Raw genomic sequence first — 14,065 nt, 5'->3', positions numbered from 1 at the left:
GGTGGAAAATAATGTTTAAAAAACCAAATTAATCATGATAAAATCACTTGTTTTCTGCTTATTTATTTATATATTGTGGACTCCAGCCGTGGTGATGAGGTTTGGGATGAGTTTGGTACAGGGCTGACAGTGTTTGGAGCTGCCAGACCTTGCTGGGGATGTTCCAGCTGGTGTGGGGGAAGAAAATAACATTGAACATCCCAGGCATCTGTCACACCCTGCTGGGTGGGCAAAGGTTGCTGCTCCCACTCTGGTTCTCTCAGGAAATTGCAGGGTTGTTGCTGTGGAAGTAAAGGAAGTAAACTCTGGCAAACATGGGTTTTGAGATAAAACCAAAACTGTCCTCTTCAAACCACCCTGGCACACAGGCTCTGAGAGCAGGGCTGTGTCTGATGCAACACCTGACGTTTCCATCACACAAAGGGATCCTTGATCTCAGCCTCCTGCTTTTCCTTCCTTCCTGTTGGGTTGTTGGACCTCTGTTGAAGTGAGGTTTGTGGTAACAAGTTTGTCTTCCCTCAGGGGGTCTGTGAAGAGATGACCTATGCAGAAATTGAAGCCAAGTATCCAGAGGAGTTTGCAATGAGGGATCAAGAGAAATATCTTTATCGCTATCCTGGAGGCGAGGTGAAAACCTTTAAGAAATAACAATAAAACAAAGTACAGTAAAACAAACACATGTGTAGAATTGAAAGATTTGACTCAATTTTAACTTTTTCTGCCAATATTTGTATGAGAAACTGAAAGCATTAGGATGCCTAGTTCTCTTTTTGAGGGAAGTTTTATTGATTTCCTTCACTGTGGTGTGCAGCTGATGCTTCCAATCAATTAATTGGGCTGCTTGCTGAGTCCTGGGATGCTCCCCTTGGACACAGAGGGGGTTTGGCCAAGGCCTGAATTGTCATTGAAAAACCATCTGGGGAAGGAAACGATTGTGGTTGTGGTCTGGAGTTTCTGGGTTTGCTTCACAACCTGTTTAAATGAATCATTTGCTATTTTATTTGGGTTTTTTTCTTACTTCACTCCTTGAGTTACCAATAATCTGAATGCTCCCACAGTCTGAGGGTTCTGACACTTTCACCTTCTGCTGTTTGTTTTTTTTTTTTAAACTATATTTACCACATCATCCAGTTGATACTTTAACTGACATTTTCCCGAATGTGACACTGCTAATTGCCACTTCTGCTCTAACCCTCTGTTTACAAAACCCCCCTTGAAGAATTCCTGGTTTCTTTTCCAGTCCTACCAGGACCTGGTCCAACGCCTGGAGCCAGTAATTATGGAGCTGGAACGACAAGGCAACGTCCTCGTTATCTCCCACCAGGCAGTTATGAGGTGCCTGTTGGCTTATTTTCTTGACAAGAGTGCAGGTACAAAAATAAATGGATGATTCTGGGGGCTGGCTTTTCTCACTACTTCCTTCACAGGGTTTTTGGGAGGGTAGCTTGTAATTGCTGGTTTGATTTCTTTTTTTTTTTTTTTCCCCACAAGGGATGAGCTGCTTAAAAAAAGAAGGAAAGCAAACGTTTCAGAAATGCTTTAACCATTGCATTTCAGCAGTGCAGTGGTGGGAGAAATGCAGATTTTTCCTGCTGTTGGTTCTGGAGCTGTTTTCAGCAGTAGCACTCACAGAATGTGTAGGGGACTATTTATTTTTTTTTTTTTTAATGTAAAGGAAAAGTTTTTTGTGATGCCTCAGTAGCCTGGAAGGGTTGGCAGGAGTGCTCCATCCCTGGAAATGCTGATCCCTTGCATGGCACACCTGGAAGTTACTTCCAGTCTGCTTCAAGCTCCTTTATAAAGCTCCAGTGAGTGGCACTAGAGTTCAATAAAACTTTTTAATGAGGTGAATAAGCTTCTAATAAGGTTTATAAACTTTTAAAGCAGTTTCAAATGAAGCTCCTGTGGGTCCGTGGCAGCTGTTGCTGTGGTGATTTCCCACCCCTGTGCTGCTGGAGAGGTTTCCTCTGGCTGGAAGTGGAATCAGGGAGTTGTTTAGGTTGGAAAAGAACTTTTAGATCATTGAGTTCGACCCTTAACCTGCCAATTATTGAAAGATCCTGAGCCAGCTGGGCCTCAAGGATGGCTGTAATTTACCAGACTGGGCTACAGTGTTATTTCCAAGTACAATTTTCTTTATTTCTATATATCTCTCTGGTGTAGATGGCTGAATATCTGGGTACCATCCACACTCCCTAATCCCCAGATGGCTTCCAGAACATTTGTCATGAAATCAAATAATGGTTTGGGTTAAAGGGACCCTTAAAAGGGTCTGGTCCAACCCCTCTGTGAGGAGCAGGGACACCCTCAACCAGACCAGGGCTGGTCCCATCCTGCTGCTGTGGGGCTGGGGAGGAGACAGGGGGGCTGTGGCATCACCTGCCTGGGCACAGGTGACCCCATAACACCTTCTCTGCCCTAGATGAGCTGCCCTACCTGCGCTGCCCCCTCCACACCATCCTCAAGCTCACTCCTGTTGCCTACGGTAAATACTGGCTTTATTTTCATTTTTTTTCCTGGTTTGTGTGTGTGTGGATCTGATGGGCAGGGCTGTGTCCCTGTGTGGCAGCACCTGGCCATGCTGTAAAAGGGAATTATAAACAGGTTATTACCTGTTAACATATCAAAGGTTAACATATGAAAGGGTTCTGGGGTGTGGGGGTGTTGGGGGAACAGTGGGGAGGGAGATGTGGGGGTGAAGGGTGTTCTCCCCTGGCCTCTCCTGTAAACAAGTGGTAGTTGTGGGTTTTCCCTGTGGATGAGGGAGGCTGTTTGTGCCTCCAAATTTGGGGTTGGCTCTGGGGTGCAGTCAGTAAAAATGGCTTTTCTGTTTAGACCTGTAGCCCAGATAACCCAGGGCTGTGCTCTCACAGTCAAAGCAACAAAGTAGTTAATTCTGTAAAATTCTATTCGTAGGGTGAACTGTGTATTTATGAGGTGGTTTATTTTAAAACAATAAAATAATAAATTTATTCCTGCTCACTTTCCATGCTGTTTTCAATATTAAAAAAAAATAAAAATAATTGCTTATTTAGTAATTTACTCATAAAAACTCCTCTTCCTTTTTGGTAAAGGTTGTAAAGTGGAGACCATTACCCTGAATGTGGAAGCAGTGAACACCCACCGTGACAAACCCTCCCTGAACTCAGTAAGTCTTGGTGCATGCATCTGGCTTTTTACCTTTTCAAAAATAAATCAGTGAACTGAGACTCCTAAACACCTGCTAGAAATGGCTGATGGGCTTTCAGTGAGCAGAAGGACTCACTTCATAATAATCCCCAGAAGCAGAATTAATTGTAGGCAGAATTAATATGCTTCCCAGGCCGGGGGGGGAGATTTTTCCAGAGCTATTGTAGGAAGCAGAATGGACAAATTTAGGACATAGATTTTTAAATCCCAGGTCTCGTTCTCAGTTTTCAATGAGGTGTTTGTTGGTGGTGCTTGTTCGTATTAATTGTGATGATTTCAAAAAGACTTGCCAAAAGGTTTAAAGTGGATTTTTCTCCTTGTCTTGATGAGTTTTTTCTCTCTCTGAAACCCTCTCCCATTACTTAAATAACTGTTTGACCATCCACCTTGTTCAGCAAAGTATGGAACTTGCTAAATCTGTGGAAGTTGCTGCTATTTTAGATTCTTGCTTTTGCAAACCCTGTTTTGCAGAGGGGCTGGTCTGTCAGGGAATGCCTCGGTCATTACCTCTAATTAGCTCCCCCAATTAAAGAGCACAAACCAGCTCTGCTCGGCTGGTTCACAGGGAATCTAAATACATCACATTTTAAGTGGTTTTGGTATATTTAGGCTTTTAGCTGCCTCTTGTTGTATTTTATAAAGAGCTATTCGGCTGATTTCCTGGGATATGGTTATTTTTTTATCCCTGATGCCGAGGGAGTGGAGAAACTGGGAACCTGCAGCTGTGGCTGGAAGGTTTGTGGAGCTCAGTCCAGCTGAGTGCAAATGCTAAAAATGAGGATATTCAGCAAGATTTCTGTGGCTGGTCCCATGCTGGTGGTTTCCAGCTGGGCACTGTCCTTGTTCATGGTAGGGGACAGGACTAGATGATGTTTGAAGGTCCTTCCAACCCAAACCACTCTGGGATTTATCACTTTTGCAACTCGTGTGTGATCCCTGAGTTGAAATAATTGGAAAACTTGGAGGTTATTTCTGTTCTTTGCTTTGCTTGGGCATCACTGCTGCTTTGGGGGAAAAGAAGCACAAAGAAGGGAGAGGCTTCTATTTGCTTATTTTTTTTTTTTGCCCCTCCCTTAAATCGATCGATAAATAAATAAAACCCCCAAACCGAAACCTAAGCAAAACAAAAATGCCAAAGGGAAGCAAAACTGCTGAAAAAAGCACTTTCCAGTTGCCTCCAAGCCGGATTTAGTTGTTTTCCACACTGGTGCTCAGCTGGGGGAGGCACAACCCAGTGTGGGGTCACCGAACCACTGCCCCTCTGATGAGAGATTCGGGGCGGGGACGCTGGAGGTGTGTGATGATGTGCTTTTATAAACTGTGGTTCCCCCTTTTCATTCCTCGTGTGATTCCCTCCGTCTGGGATCATCAGAGCGAGCTCCCCAGCAGCCAGAGCCCTGTCAGGATGAGGAGGAACAGCTTTACCCCGCGGGCCAGCGCGGACACGGTAAAGCGCCCGCGGCATCACAGCCTTGGGAGCAAACCCCTCGACCTGCTGGGGCCTCTTCCATCCCTGGAAGCTCGAGATGGGGCTGACCAGCTGCAGCTGGAAGTCAGTGTCCAGGTGGTACCTTCCCTATGCTCCCTTTCCCCACCACCATCCGGGCTGTGCGTGGTCCTCTCTGAAGTCCAGACCGTTCCCGGGGTGTTGAGCGCTGCCTCTGCATGGAAATCATCCTGGATTGGACTCCCTTCAGAAAAAAAATCACAAAAATCAACCCCCTAGAATGTGAACACCCCCCCCCCCCATGAAACTAAAATTCTGGTGCCACAGGCTTTCAAAATCAGGCTCTGTGCAGGCAAGTTTCCATCAGTGCCACAGGGTGGTTAATTCTGGGTAGTATCTTGCTTTCTGGCTAAAACCTGATTGGAAGGAGTTACAAATACCCTCTTTGTCCCGATTTTTTTGCTTCAGCCAAGTGTTGCTCCAGCCCCGGAGCGACTTGGTAGGAAATCTTTGCCTCTGGGATTTTATTGGTGCCCATTTCCCTGCAGATCCCAACGTCAGCAGCTTCTTGAGCAAAGTCTGGGCCCTTTGGGTGCCCAAATTGCAGCAGTTTGAGGTTATAAAATACTCCTGGATATTTTAGAGGTTGGAGTTTTCCAAGCTCTTTAGTGAGCCCAGCTTCTTGTTCTCCTCCCTGTTAGCAGAGTAAGAGCCCAGGGAGTAAAAGAAGGGGTGATACAACACCAGTGTTTTCATACTTGGTGAGGCTTGACTTGGGCATCCCCAAAATCCCAGTGGGATCCAGTGGGAAGTGGGCTTTGTGTTGGGGTGGGTTTTTCCCACAGCAGGTGTGGATGAGGAGTCTGGGCTGGGGAGGACCCAGACAGCTCATGGTCTGAATTTGGGGGTGTTTCCAGCTGGGGATCCCCAGCCCAACTTCTCCAGTTTGCAGTTGTGATCTGGAGGCACTGACAGCTCTGGGATGAAGGAGCATTTAGTCAGCCCTGGGTTCTGGGGCTGTGAGGGCTGTAGGGATTGTGCTGTCCTGGGATCTCTTGTCTAAATGGAGCCCTTGGGATGAGCAGTGGAGTGAGGAGGTGTCCAGGTGCTGCAGCACACAGTGTCCATGCCTTGTATCAGCTCCTGCTCTGATACAAGCCTGCCCTGGGCTAACATGAAATTTTGGGGATGCTTCACTTCTTCCCTCATTTGCTTTGCTGCTTTTACTCTTTAAATCTCCTTTAAAACGCACTGTGAGCTCTCCTGTGCTTCTCTCTTTCCTTTGCAGCCTCCAGTGGGAAATGCTTCCCCCTGAGAACCACTGAAAGCAGCTTGTGTGTGCTCTCTTTTGGGTTAGTAAGTAGGACTTCTCTTGATTAATGTTGCGTGGAAACCACTTTGGGCAAAGGCAAATGCACGGAGCAGAAGGGATCTTTTGCTGTGTAAAATCTGCCTTTAAGGGGGACAACAGTGGGGGAGGAATATATTGCCATGCTGAGCCCACTGATCCAGGGGCTCCAACTGGGTTTACTGATGCTTATGGTGGGTGTTTGAGCCAGAGCTTGTTCCATCCCTGGGCCAGGACATGGGGTGGCTCCACACTGGTGCTGCTGGGCTGAGCCAGGGGAGCAGTGCAGGGTCCCACGTGTGTCTCCCCTCTGCCTGGGTGTGGGGCTGGTTTTAGGGATTTTGGAGGAGGATTGTGGTCTGGGGGGCTTTTGGGCAGATCCTCTTGCTCCTGGTGCTCTGGTGTCAAAGGGAGAGCTGGGATTAGGGCAAGAAAGTAAAGCAGTAGCTGGCTGAGTTTCCAGATATCAGGGTTGAGAGAGGATTCCAGTTTGGGAGGGGATCTTCTCCTTCCTGTTCCACCCTGGCAGGGTGGTCCTCTCTGCCAGGTGAGGAAGGCTCAGCCTCTGCACCTGAGAAACTCCTGCTGGAATTAATTTGGCTGTTTGGATATATATCTTTTTGCTTTATTTTCATTTTGCCCTTGAAGTGAAGCTCTTCCAACAGTTTTCTCAATGTGGCTGTTCTGTCTTTCTCCATCACTGGTATTTACACACATGTTGTGGCACACAAGCCATGCCCAGAGAAGCTGTGGCTGCCCCATCCCTGGAAGTGTTGGACAGGGCTTGGAGCAACCTGGTCTAGTGGAAGATGTCCCTGCCCATGACAGGGGGTTGGAATGAGATGATTTTTAAGGTCCCTTCCAACCAAAACCATTCTGGGTTTCTATAATTACTTTAATTTTTTTTTCAATTGTAAATAGAAAATATGTAGGGTCTGGATTTCCTGCCTGGTGGATTTTAAGTGTTGATGCCTCGTGTTAATTGTCAGCAAAGTGCCTCCAAAGCTGTGCTATTTTTTTTTTTATTGCAAAATGGAGCTGGTCAGGTAATGACAAATTGCAGATGCTGATTCACACATGGGTTTGCAGTCCCAAAGTGCTGCAGCTGAGCAGGCACTTGAGCCCTGTGAGGATTTTCTATGCCCTGAGACACTGCATGAAGAGCAGCTGTGGGAAATCCAGGCTGTGATTTGTACTGACCTGAGCGTGTTCCTGCTGCCTGTTGGACCCTGAATGAGGTAGTCGAAGAAATGTTATCAAAACTATAAGTATTTATTGTGGTTAATATGCACAGTGATTGCTGTAATGGTTCTGGTGTTGTTCTGGAAGTGTGTTTTCCTATGGAGAAGGTAAATAAAAGTAACCAAGCTGCTTCATTACTCCTGAGGTTCTCCACTGAGCTTGTGTGATCTCAGGCTGTGATGGGGGGCTTGGTAAGAGGATAAAGGGTGATGCCAAGTGTGAAACAGCTTGTTGTGTGCTTGGCTGGAAGTAAATAAGTCAATCCTCAGGTGGTTCCTGTCACACAGAGCAATTCCCTGGAGCTGGTTGGATCCTGCTGTCAGTGTGTCCGTCCGTCCCCGATGCTGAGCTGAGCTGTCACCTGCTTTACCATCCCCTGAGTTCCTTGGTGTGACCTCAGTTCTTTATCTTTTCTTTGCAGAGAATGGCCAGTTTAACAGTGTAGAGGTTCGTGCTTTTCCCCTTGGATTCTGCTGGGAATTCCATGGCCAGGAGGAGCCCTGGGACTGGAGCATCCCCGGAGCACAGTGAGCCCCTTCGGCCAGTACTCGCCTTGAACTGAGTTTTTAGAGTCTTGCCTGTGTCTTTTCTTTCCAAATGCTGGAATGTCTGTCCATGAGATTGGAGAAAATTCATTTATGGAGCTTTTTCAAACTGCTTTTAATGAGCCAACGTATCCCTGGGCTTTTGGGGGGGCATTAAAATAGTGCCCCATGTCTTTTCCTCCTGGTTAGATGCCAAAACTAACCACAGTGTGATGACAAAATAGTCATGTTCTTACTGGCTGAGGCAGCTTTTCTTTGGAAAAGGCACTACCAGGCAAAATCCCCGAGTTTTTATTTATCTGTTGCCATTTCCAAGTTATTTCCAAGTTCAAGCACAATTATTGTGTCGTTCAGCCACCCAAAGAGCTCCAGTTTAACTTTGCTTCCAGGACTGCTGATGTGAGTCCTCCCTGTCTGAGCCTGTTCCTTTGCTTGGGAAGGCTTTTGCTTGGGATTGTAACACCCAGCACATCCCATTTCCAGGTCAGCACATCCCACGGGATGCCTCCTGTGAGGGACAGATGGGAATAAAACCTCCTGTCCCTCTCTGGGAGCATCACAGCTACCAGTGCTTTTAAATCCCACCTCAAGCCCTACTTTAGGTTTGCATCCTGACCTAAACTTCATCTTCTCTCTCATTTTTCCTGCCTTTTGTGGATGGTTTATCCATTACCCCCAAAAACATGGCTCTGCTTAGTGACTGGGAACAGTGGAGCCCCTGGGCAGGGTTTGCAGGAAGCACAAGATTTTTACCAGTTGGCTTTTTAATATACCAAATTTTAGGCCCCCAACAAGCTTTTAACTTGCCTGTGAATCAGCTGTGAATGTTACCCGTGTCTAATGCTGCCTTTCACATTTTAAGCTGGTTTTTTTTAGTGTTTAGAGCACACGTGGTGCAGCTGTGTCTGGCTGTGTCTGACTTAAATACCCCCCAAACCCCAAATTTATAGTTTTTTTTCCCCTCAAGCCTTGACTTCCATTTTGCCAAACTCCCATTTTACCCCACTCCAGCTGTTCTTGCAATAAGGGTAAAACCCTCAGGTTGAGTGAAGAAAGGAGAGTTTGGGTACAGAGCAGGAGGCTGTTCTGGACCTGCTGTTTCCAGTTGACTCCAGGATTTATCTGAGCAGTTCTGGGACCCAGAAGTTGCTTATTTTAAATGTGTAAATAAATGCTGGATATGCCCATAGTTAGGGAAATCTGTGCCCTGGCTGTGGAGGAGCTCAGCAGCCCCAAAGCCTGAGGCTTACCTGAGCATTTTGAGCTCAAACCTGGTTGTTTTAAGCACTCCCAGAGCTTTAATTTGATAAAACTGAGTTAGAGAGGACCAAGGCACTAATCCTGACCCCTTAGGATTCCTGAGGAGCAGAAGCACATGATAATCTAAAGCAATTGTGCCACAGAGAGAGGAAATTCGGTGACAAGAAATTGAATTTTAGTAGTTTTGCTCCTCAGGCTTTTCCCCATCAGGGGGCAGGTTTGCTCCAACCATCCGGCCTTGGGTTTTAAACGTTTTTGTGCTTAGGAATAAGCCAGAAAAAAAAAAAATAAAACGTTGAAGGAAGAGATTTAGAGCCTGTCCATGATAGTTTTGTGCTGTCACACTCCAAAAAAGCTCTAAACGCACAAACCCGCCCGTGTCGGGCCGGCAGCTCCGACCAAAAAACCTCCTGCTCTGTGGGGAAAAAAAGAAAAAAAAGGAGTAGAAAATGTACTGTAGGATGTTTACGCACAACATGCTGTGATAACTTGCTAAAGAGTTAATTATGTTCGTTGTCATCGAGTAGTTAATGGTTGTAAGGAGACAAAAATATATATTTTTACCTGCTGGGATTTGTGAATGTCGCTGTTTGTGTGTTGGTGGTCGTGGCTTTTTTTTTTTTCTTTAATCACTGCTAAAAAATCGGGGCTGTAGTTTGGATCAGTGGCTGTGGGGGTCCCTTATTCCCATCGAGTGGGTCCTTGTTTTGGCCATGGAAGGATGGAGCTTCATCCCTTCCCTGCTGACAGCAGTGTTTGTGCCTCGGTGCTTTCATTAAAGCCTGACTTGAGCCTTTTCCTCCTGCATTTTAGCCTTTGAAAGGCGTGTGTTTTTAAAACACAGGTGTCCAGAGCAGAGCAGCAGCAGATTTGTGGTCAGATCATTGCCCTGAGGGTGAATCATACCCACCACGCCAGGTCCTGCTGAGCCCTGAGCGCAGGGCCGGGGTGATGCCAGTGAGCCCACACCTCTCCTGGCAGGTGCCTGTGCCAGGTATTTCCTTGAAATCACCTGATTTCCTTGGCACTGGGCGTGCAGATAACCCAGATAAACAACAGTTGCACAATGGGGTTGGGTTTTTTATCGATACTTTTGATTGAACAGGATTTAGCAGCGGCTTGTGCTGTCAGGGGGGAGCAGAGCTGGTGTCGTGGGCTGGGGCAGGTGGAGGTGGTGGGTTTGGAGGTGTGAATGTTGGCCTGGCACCTTGGAGAGCATTTTACCATGATGGGAGGTTTTCTGCAACCCTGTGATTTTCCTGCCCACGTGTTTCCAGCAGTGAAGGTGGTGGTGGCTGCTGTCACCTTCAGTGAGCAGTGACAGGGCCACCCTTGGGACTAATGGGTCACTGCAGAGAAAAAGGATCACTCTGGCAAAAAACCTGCTCCATCTCTTCTGCCAGCAGTGGGGAAAACTGGAAAAAGGGCAAAAAAAAGGCTTAAAGCCAGCCTGGGTAGCTTATTTGTGTGCACTGGCTGTGACCTTGGAGCTGCCACCTCTGCCAGGCGTCCCCTTCCCGGCAGTGGGTGATGGTTGGGAAGCCTGGCCCTGATGCCAGGTGGACAGGGAGCAGCTGTGGGATGAGAGGCATCAGCAGCAGCATGGCCAGGACCCACCTGGCCTGGGGAGATGTCCCCAGCCCTCACTCTGTGCCCCTCTGGAAGGTGCTGGGGGAGCACTGCTGGTGCCACCTCCCCCTGTCCCTGCTGCTCCTCGGTCCCTGAGCACTGCTGGCAGGCTGCCTCTGTATTTAGTGTTTGCTGATGTGGATGTCACCCATCTGCTTGTAAACTTCCCTGCTCTGCTGCCTTCTAATGTGTTTTTTCTTTTAGGTTTAAAAAGCTGCAGTGTATGTCAGCTTGTGCTGTGTGTTGTGTACTCTGTGCACTTGGGCATAAAGAGCCATCAGCCTTTATTTACAATAAAGAGATTTAAAAAAACACAGATCATTTCCTCTGTTCTTTTCCATTGTTTGCTTTAACTGCTCACAGTGTGCTGGTTTTCTGAGACAGTGGTGAATTCAGGGAGTCTCTGGAATGTGTTTGGAGAAAGAGGGTCTGCAGGGGCAGGCAGGTGTCCCTGGGTTTTGGGATTTGAGTTGGAAATGGAGAATCTTACACCCTGGTGCTGTTCCCCTTCCCTCATCATTAAGGGTGTTTTTATTGGAGCTATTGGAATTCAGATATTCAGAGTTTTTATGGAGCTGTTAGGGCAGGAATGCTTTTTTTTAAAGCACATCTCTTTTTTTTAGGAGAAAAAAAGACATCAAGAGGAGCAACTGGTGTGACTCTGATTTCCAGCTGGAAACCAGCTGGTCCCAAAGGGACCAGCCACAGCCTTGGGTGTGGTCAAGGAAAACTCCAAAACTCCTTTTATCCTGTTTGTGCCACTCCAGGCTGTGGGTTGAGGAGGTCTCAGGGTTGTTCAGCAGCTGCCAGAGCAGGAGGTGGTTTTTCGTGTGGCTGATGCCCACGACACCCTGTGCAGATGCTGAAAGACCTCCTGGGTGCCCCTGGGGGAGCTGCTGATGTTTGGGCCCACAAAGTGGCTTGTTCTGGGCCACTTGGAAAAATAGAAATCCGGGAAGCCTATGTTTGTGTTTGTGATTAACTGGATTCCTGTAAATATTTCGTAGATGTCAGCGCCTGTTGTGAGCAAGTCTCTGCTCATGCAGCCTCCTGTTGTGTTCTGCAGAGAAGGAACTAAACCAGGTGACCTTCAGGTGAACTTCAGCAAGGTAACATATCCCACTCAGGGTAGGGATGTGGTAAATTGTTAAGGCAAAACCCTGTTGGATTTGGTAGAACAAACAAATACCTGCAAGAAGCACAACCTGGGGTAAAAAGTCCATCACCAACTTGATGGTGACTCCAGCCTGGATGAAGCTGTGGAGCCAAAGGAGCAAGTGGTGACAACTTCTACCAAAAGTTGGTACTGGAAAAGGACCTACCAGCAAGAGCTGGATCCAGGAACAGCTTGCAATGAGCTGAAGGGCATCTGAGTTTTCATCAAGGCCAGGTTGGACAGGGCTTGGAGCAATCTGGTCTAGTGGAAGGTGTCCCTGCCCATGGCAGGGGGTGGAACAAAATGAGGTTTAAGGTTCCTTTCAACCAAACCACTCATTGATTCTGTGGCTCTGGGTGTTCGGCTCTGAGCGATGCTCCCTGGGGCCTCACACCCTGCTGAGCTCCAGCTGCTGGGGCTTTCTTGGGAAGAGGTGGAGCTGGTTGAAGAAACCACTTTTTGAATGCTGGCCATGGGCTTCTGAGGTCAGAAGGGTTGAACTCATGGTTGATGTGTCCCTCTTGAGGAGACCCTGCCCGAGGTCCAGCACTGGCTGTGTGCCATTGCTGCCCGGTGGGGCAGCTCAGCAAGGATCATTTCAACAAAGACTTGGCAACTCCACACAATAAACCAAACAATTTCAACATCTGCTTGGGTTGCATTCAGTTTTTTTGTGTTTTGCTTTGTGGGTTGAATAAACTACTTCCTTATTGCTCGGGAGGAGTTAATGATTTATGGGTCAGCTGGCATGACCCTGGTTTCTGCAGAATTCTGCAGAAAGCTTTTCTCCATGGAGCCATAGCTGAGCATGTAGGCGGGTCATGACTCCTCCTTTAGCTGTGCCTGGAGCCAGGGGACTGGATGGGAACAGTCACTGCTTTGTCTTGGAAGTGCTGAACGCTCCAGGTCTCCATCTCCTGCCTCCAGACCTCCAGGTAAGACAGAACCACAGAGCTTTAAGTGTTGCTCTTGGGAACTGGGTTGGAGCTTTAGTGCGACTCCAGCAGGCACAAAGATCAGTGAATTAAATCAAATTATGCCAGAAGTTGTAACTGGGATTGAAGGAAAGGATGAGAAATGAAACAGCCAAGGGAAGTGTTGGGTTTAGGGCAGAAAGCATCGAGGAAGAGCCTTGTTTCCAGGAGGAAGGCAGGTGCTTGGACCATCTGTAACATTGGGAGAGTTTAGGCTCAAAAACGATCCTGGGTAATACAGAGAGGACTCTTACTGATCTCTAGGGCTGGCAGGTACTAACCTGGCAAACTGGAGTTAAATTCCATTTGGTAAAGCAATTTGGTTTGATTGACTTGTATGTTTTATAGCTTTACTCAGTTAATATTTGCACAAAATTGATGTAACTTTTACTTCTCTCCTTCTGAGGGTAATTTATTGTTAGGAGACTGTACTGGTGATTCCAGCAGGATTTAATCTGACTAGGAATTTACTTCCAAGAGATTTAGTACTAAAAATAGAGCGTTCTACCCATAAGATACATCTTGGGGAACTTTTTCCACAAGGCACAGACTAACTCATGGCCCTGCCAGTGTTACTTTTGTTGACTGGCTGGGAAGAACAGTGATGGCAATATGGTGGGTTTAAGTTGAAGCTGACAAACTATGAAGTGTTTATTTTGTGGTTTGAATGAAGATATTAGTCTGTCTTGGGTGGTTTTTTTGCTTCCAGAAAAGGAATTCCGTTCTTGTTCCCTCTACTCCCCAGCCACCACTGTAGGCACAGCTCGGGGATGGAGAAATAAGACCTGTTCACTTACCCTCAGTGTAAATACCCCTCTACTATTTTTACAGAGATTTGGCCCAGGGAAGGAATGTGGTAACATCTGTGGGATCTCCAGACAGGAATAAACATGTCAGCTCTGGAGCCGGGGAGGCAGCGGGATCGTGCTGCCGTCCTTGGGTCACTCCTCACTGCTGCTCTCATTGTGACTGTCCACAGTAAGTGAACGAGTCCATCAGGATAAACTAAGATCCCTTGAAGGACAACCTTCTCCTGCCTTTCACAAGGCTTGGATCCTTCTCTTTTCCTCATTGCCTTTGCGTTTCAAGGGCATTGTAAATCTTTGTGATCAGAGTCCATCTTCCTTTGCCTTTTTTCCTCTCTGTGGAAAGTAGATGGAAAATTATTCTAGTTGAGGAAGTGCAATAATTATTACTAACTGGGGAGAAAAAAAATGCTTAATCTAGACTTTGTGACCAGCCTTTGAAACTTCTGGGTGAGGAGCAAGACCTGGA

General features: G+C 47.0%; 2 protein-coding genes across 9 annotated transcripts in view; both read left to right on the top strand.

Moving 5' to 3' along the window:
- PFKFB2 (6-phosphofructo-2-kinase/fructose-2,6-biphosphatase 2) overlaps positions 1-10,976 on the top strand; it is a 14,739-nt gene extending 3,763 nt beyond the window's left edge. For 2 of the 8 annotated variants that reach the window (XM_027695300.1, XM_027695303.1), the window contains exons 10-16: positions 523-627; positions 1,241-1,370; positions 2,423-2,485; positions 3,075-3,148; positions 4,562-4,753; positions 5,925-5,988; positions 7,648-10,976. In XM_027695300.1, coding sequence (XP_027551101.1) covers positions 523-627; positions 1,241-1,370; positions 2,423-2,485; positions 3,075-3,148; positions 4,562-4,753; positions 5,925-5,951 — 591 coding nt within the window. In that variant the 3' untranslated portion in view covers positions 5,952-5,988; positions 7,648-10,976. Of the gene's footprint in view, positions 1-522; positions 628-1,240; positions 1,371-2,422; positions 2,486-3,074; positions 3,149-4,561; positions 4,754-5,924; positions 5,993-7,647 lie in introns of all 8 variants that reach the window. The other 6 variants (XM_027695304.1, XM_027695302.1, XM_027695301.1 and 3 more) reach the window with 6 other exon arrangements.
- Positions 10,977-12,525: 1,549 nt separating this feature from the next.
- The window catches only part of CR1 (complement C3b/C4b receptor 1 (Knops blood group)), a 78,796-nt gene continuing 77,256 nt past the window's right edge, over positions 12,526-14,065 (top strand). Inside the window, exons 1-2 of the mRNA XM_027695033.1 lie at positions 12,526-12,751; positions 13,622-13,768. Coding sequence (XP_027550834.1) covers positions 13,681-13,768 — 88 coding nt within the window. The 5' untranslated portion in view covers positions 12,526-12,751; positions 13,622-13,680. The remainder of the gene's footprint in view (positions 12,752-13,621; positions 13,769-14,065) is intronic.

The sequence above is a fragment of the Neopelma chrysocephalum genome, unplaced genomic scaffold (genome assembly GCF_003984885.1).
Source record: "Neopelma chrysocephalum unplaced genomic scaffold, ASM398488v2 Primary Assembly neopelma1_100, whole genome shotgun sequence".
Classification (NCBI taxonomy): Eukaryota; Metazoa; Chordata; class Aves; order Passeriformes; family Pipridae; genus Neopelma; species Neopelma chrysocephalum.
This window is presented reverse-complemented; position numbering and strand designations above follow the sequence as displayed.